The sequence below is a fragment of the Gossypium hirsutum genome, chromosome A07 (assembly GCF_007990345.1).
Source record: "Gossypium hirsutum isolate 1008001.06 chromosome A07, Gossypium_hirsutum_v2.1, whole genome shotgun sequence".
Lineage (NCBI taxonomy): Eukaryota > Viridiplantae > Streptophyta > Magnoliopsida > Malvales > Malvaceae > Gossypium > Gossypium hirsutum.
This window is the reverse complement of record NC_053430.1, coordinates 24,256,730-24,262,215: the sequence shown is the minus strand read 5'-3', so window position 1 is coordinate 24,262,215 and position 5,486 is coordinate 24,256,730. Positions and strand designations below refer to the sequence as shown.

At 35.8% G+C, this 5,486-nt stretch overlaps 1 protein-coding gene across 2 annotated transcripts; it reads right to left on the bottom strand.

Moving 5' to 3' along the window:
• Positions 1 to 1,076: 1,076 nt before the first annotated feature.
• Positions 1,077 to 5,486, bottom strand: LOC107953178 (bifunctional protein FolD 1, mitochondrial). 2 transcript variants are annotated; one of them, XM_041117810.1, is made up of 5 exons: positions 4,438 to 5,486; positions 4,028 to 4,333; positions 2,587 to 2,823; positions 1,604 to 1,771; positions 1,077 to 1,394 (listed from the first exon to the last, which is right to left on the bottom strand). In XM_041117810.1, exons 1-5 carry the CDS (start codon positions 4,525 to 4,527, stop codon positions 1,224 to 1,226), a joined length of 972 nt encoding a protein of 323 aa, XP_040973744.1. In that variant the 5' UTR covers positions 4,528 to 5,486; the 3' UTR covers positions 1,077 to 1,223. The 2 variants fall into 2 exon arrangements, with proteins under 2 accessions (XP_040973744.1, XP_016743905.2); XM_016888416.2 differs by having other exon boundaries at positions 5,187 to 5,485.

Here is a 5,486-nt window from a genome sequence, read left to right as displayed (position 1 = left end):
ATCTCACATAAAATGTTTCAGAATTAAACGAGGTCAATTACGGAGTTAAAATTCAAATTCAAACTCAAGTTACCAAATTTAATAATATGTCTTGAGACAGATCTCGAGACATAATTCCTCTGTTTTCGACCTTTAGCTTCGATGTTTAAATGTCTTGAGATTAAAGGGTTCTTGTCTCGATACCTAAAACGAGGCAAAATATATTTTAGGTTTGAGGTTGGCTTGTCTCGAGACAATAAAATTTTTTGTCTCGAGACTGTACAAACCATGTCTCAAGGGATGTTCAAACATTTTCAAGATCACTTTCCAAAAATATACCATTTGGTCATTTTTTATCCTACTATCTCGAGACATGACCAATATGTCTCAGAGACCATCCTGCCAAAATGTCAAAAATGCAAACTTTCCAACAATTAAATGATACCAAAACACTTCGTCACTTATTCCAAAGGTATACCAAGCTAAAACACATCCAATTGATATGTAAAAACATAATCAACATCTTTAGTTCATGACATTTCATATATCTCATTCCAATATCAGTAAACTAACTAAATACATACTTTAACTACTTAAACCAAGTAACAATTCAACACTTACCGATGCAATAACCATTTTAGCATATATCAATCTAATGCACACCTATTTAACATGTATAGTTGCATTCAATACCTAAAGACCATCACATTTATTCCGACACAACTAGTCTAACTAAACTAACTCCCAACTTGTGCACAACTAGTATAATATTTTAAATATAATTAACATAAAAGTAAATATATAAAATTTCCACTTTGGGTTGTTTCATTGCATTTCATTTTTTTTAATTTCATCAATTTATCAAAAATAAAATTAAAAAAGATTAAGCAATTAAAGTAAAAAATCCAAAGTCAATAGTACAAAATTACGAAATTAGAGAAGCTCTAATTGTGTTAATGGTGGCAAGTTATTTTTAATAGGTATATATAATCATAATACTACTTGAGAAATCATGTAAATAAGCCATTTTGTTTCCTAATAATTTGCTTTTGCAATTTACCAATTATTTAGAAAATGAAAGCAAAAAGAATAAATAATGAGACAAAAAAGTCCGTACTCCCTAGTTGATTGTTAAGGTAAGATGGGGACTGCAAAAATGATGAGAAGAAACCGTAAAATACAACCAAGCTAATGCTTTGTAGATACGAAATAAATTGCGAGCCATTCATAATGAGAGCTGCTGGTCACGTAAAGCCATACAGCCGTTTGGCAGACTCAAGAGTGTTGCACAGAAGCATGGCAATTGTCATAGGTCCAACTCCTCCGGGTACTGGAGTAACTGCAGATGCTATCCTCAATGCTTCTTCATAGCATACATCTCCTACAAGACGGTATCCATACTCCGCGCTGGGATCCTGCAGTCCTCATCCACCAATCATTTTAAGACTACATCTTTATGTGATATCATAACCATTGGAATGGACAATGAATGTCGTAGAACCTACTTTATGAGTTTACGCTATAGTTTCCTAATCAAACTACTTTCCCCAAAGTTTTTCCATTCAGTTTCTGCAATGAAAGTGGATTAACGTAAAGCAAATCAGTGAAACAGTAGCAATTTTACCTCAACTGGACAAGTCCCAACATCAATAACAACTGCACCCGGCTTCAGCCAACTGCTACGAATCATATTAGGTACCCCAGCTGCTGAGACTACTATGTCAGCTTCGCATGTGATATGTTCGGGATTCTTCGTGCAAGCATGTACTGTTGTGACGGTTGCATGGTGCCTCTGCCCAACGATTTCAGTAAAATAAGCTTACTTAGTAAAATAACAAGTGGATACAGTTGAACAGAACCAGTTCTTAAACCTATGAGAATTATAGGAAAGTAACTTAGAAAGAATTAAAATACAAATATTCTCAATAAAATTTTGGAATATAAAGATTTACACGTATCATCAACATGGACACTGGTGAAATGTGTGAATATAGAAAATAAAGATTTATTTTATCTTCTCATTGGTCAAAACTATTTTTATTTACTGCTCAAGAAGTGGATACTACGTATCTAGTTAATACATAGATCGATCCCTGACCATTCTAAGAAAACAACAAAGTAATATCAAAGAAAGAAAAGCAAGGCAAACAAATAAATTTAGGAGTAAAAAAAAAAAAAAAGAAAGGAAATCCCAATTTCAGCATACAAGGTGTTGCCTTGAGGGAGAGAGGATGGAGATAACAAGAAAAGTGAGTTTCTAAGTGATAGAAAGACAGTTTACTCATATGCTGAAACAAAGACCATGAGGAAAGATGCTTACTAAGCCACTCAAATTGGGATTACTGCCCGATACATTCATATCATATCAACTTCCTTTTACCTCTTCATATATTTATGAAACATACGTAATGTAAGCATAAAATACATTATTACCTGCAGTAGTAAGACAGTTTACTCATATGCTGAAACAAAGACCATGAGGAAAGATGCTTACTAAGCCACTCAAATAGGGATTACTGCCCGATACATTCATATCATATCAACTTCCTTTTACCTCTTCATATATTTATGAAACATATGTAATGTAAGCATAAAATAGATTATTACCTGCAGTAGTAATGCTATAGGCAATCCTACAATGTTGCTTCTCCCGATCACTACTGCCTTCTTTCCCACTATTCCCACACCAGATCGAAGCAATAACTCAAGGCAACCTTTAGGTGTGCAGGGAACAAAGAGCGGTTCCCTTCCTCTCATGGAGAGATTCCCCATATTTATTGGATGGAAGCCATCCACGTCTTTTTCTAAACTCACCAGATTCAAAATCTTCTCCTCATCCAAATGCTGTACCAGGAAACTTTTACAAGTCATTTGCAGAACATTGAGGGTTCTCTTGTAAAATTCAAGATAGTATTACAACTGAATAAGACCATGACAAAGTTGAGGATTAGATATTTCTTTATATACTGGCTGTGTTGCATAATGGAAAAAAAGGGGAAAAAAGAACACCCAAATCTAGATTTTATCTTCCAATAGGGGATTAGATAATTCTTTATAAACTGGCTGTATAGCATATTGGAAAAAAGGGGAAAAAGGAACACCCAAATCTAGACTGTATCTTCCAGGAGAAGTGGTGTACACTCAAGCGATACATATACTGCAAGAGAAAGGTATCTCCAGGAGCAGTACCAGTAACTGACAGTAGACTAGAAGGCACACATCAAAGGGACAGGGAGAAACTTTGGGCTATATTAGGAGGATACCCCATCAACGAGGTTAGGCTATAGCATTCATGCAGTCAATGATGTTAAAATAGGTGTGTCATGGGCAAACAGTCTGCCCTAGATGGCACTGTAGTAAGAGATGTAGGATGACATAATGAGCCAAAAGCGGTCTATGGAGTTACTGAAGTGCCCAAGGAAAGGCCAAGGGAAAATCCCTTAATTTGCCCCATACCATGACAATGAAAACATAATCCTAGTATGTGATCAATCAAAAGATGTTGCCTCATCATGCTGGGATTAATCTTATGCGGCAGAATCTGAAAGTATTAGCTACAAAACACACAAAGGACTGAAAGAAAACAAAAACCAACATCTACAACACATAAACTTCCGAAAACTCAATCAAGATGACTAGCTGGAAAAAGGTTCATATTGTCTAGTGACTAGTAGATGTTTCGAAACAAAATTAATTCATCAGGCTATTAGAAACAAAGTTGAATAAAAGATATTGCCTCACCATGCTGGGATTAATCTTATGCCTTTAAAATGCTAGAGAACTTGTTCTTATAGTTTGAAATATCAAGAGCATTCACTACATTTTAATGAAGAAAGGACACCATTTGATTGGAAATGGGATTTGTCAAAGATTCTGGGTACTTGCAAATTGATGATCTCAAGGTAAATTTATATCTACTACATTAGACTATAAAATCATAGAAATTCATGTGCCTTTGTTTAGGCTTGACAACTAATCCAGTTCTAGCATTCTTTACCATTAGCTAGGAAAAGCAGGGCCACAATTGAGATCCCAACTGCAGGATTACCTCTGGCAAAGGAAGCTGCAAAAGGATACCATGAACTGATGGATCCTCATTAAACTTTGACAAGGAAGTCATAATATCCTCTTCAGCACAAGTGTCAGGAAATTCTGCCACCACAGATTTGATTCCAGCTTCGTCACAAGCTTTTATCTTGTTACGAACATAAGTCAATGAGTCCCTTCTTTGGCCCACCAAAATTACAGCCAAACCAGGAACTTTGCCGATGGACTCTTTCATCCATTTTACCTTAGAGGCTACTCTTGATGTGATTTCCTCAGCAATAGACTTCCCATTAATTATTTTTGCGTGCTGCACATTTACAATGGTGAATATTACTAATCAAGCATGTGAAATTACTTTGTTGTATTTAAGTTAAATAATTTATACATGTCAAGTTATGTTTGGAATTTTACATTTATATGAGGGTTTAGTATCTTGGTTTTGTTTTCCTCATACAAGTTACGTATGTTGCTTGGACTCTTCATTCTTCTTGAAGTACCCATATCTAACACATGGATATGGGATCTGGCCTCCAAAGGATCCTCCAAATATATGGAAAAACAGAGAAAAATCTAACCATACCCGAGCTAGATACATATCCAACTCCAAGTAACATAGCAAGTTATGATGAGAAATTTTCAGCATCAGTGCTATTGTGATTGTATGATGCAATAGAGATAAAGTGGGACTCCTAAGGAAGTCTCGTCCGATGCTTAGGTTTTCTTTCTTTCTATCCCAAGTGTGAATCTTAGGAATTCTCACCACTTCATATTTTTATCAAGAATTAGAACAATTTATATTGGAAAATATCACAAACCCTAGCTCTCCACCGAGCAGTCTAGCATCACTTATACAAAAGGCAAATTGGGAAGGAGCATTCCTCTATAAATAATGCAGCACAAAGTTGGAATAATCATTTTTGCTAGAACTTTAGCACACGGCCGTCTAAGTTGTAATTAACCTTGAAAGATAAGTGCAAAAATACGTGTAATTAAGCAAAAGAGCAACTAATGTCATGGCATCCACGAAAAGAGGTAAAGTCAGTGGAAACAAACTAGAGTAAGTAGTTAGATATGGCTTGGCACCATCCAATTATCAAAATAAAAGAACAAACTAAAGTGCATAATAAGAATTAAAAAGAGAGAGTAAAACAAACACTTACAGATACAGGACTTTGGGAGGGATGGTGATGATAGAGGGTGGAAGTGGAACCCCAAATTTCTGGAAGGTCGACAGAGACAAGTGGTGGAGACAATAATATTTGGTTCGTGGTGGTGGTGGATAAATATCTTTTATATTCTTTCGCCCATCCTACTACCACCTTCCGAGTTGGATTCATCATCCTCATCCTCATTAAAATCTTCCTGTACATACCACCTGCCCAATCCTACAACCATATGGTTCTTGCTTCAATTTCCTCCATTCGGCACCCACTCACCAATGACACAATCGACTCCCTCTC

Coding starts and splice junctions, on each gene's coding strand:
- LOC107953178 (XM_016888416.2), bottom strand. CDS start 5,396: ATGTACAGGAAGATTTTAATGAGGATGAGGATGATGAATCCAACTCGG. Junction 4,334..5,186: donor CCTCCCAAAGTCCTGTATCT/GTAAGTGTTTGT, acceptor GTAAATGTGCAG/CACGCAAAAATAATTAATGG. Junction 1,772..2,586: donor CTATAGCATTACTACTGCAG/GTAATAATCTAT, acceptor ATCGTTGGGCAG/AGGCACCATGCAACCGTCAC.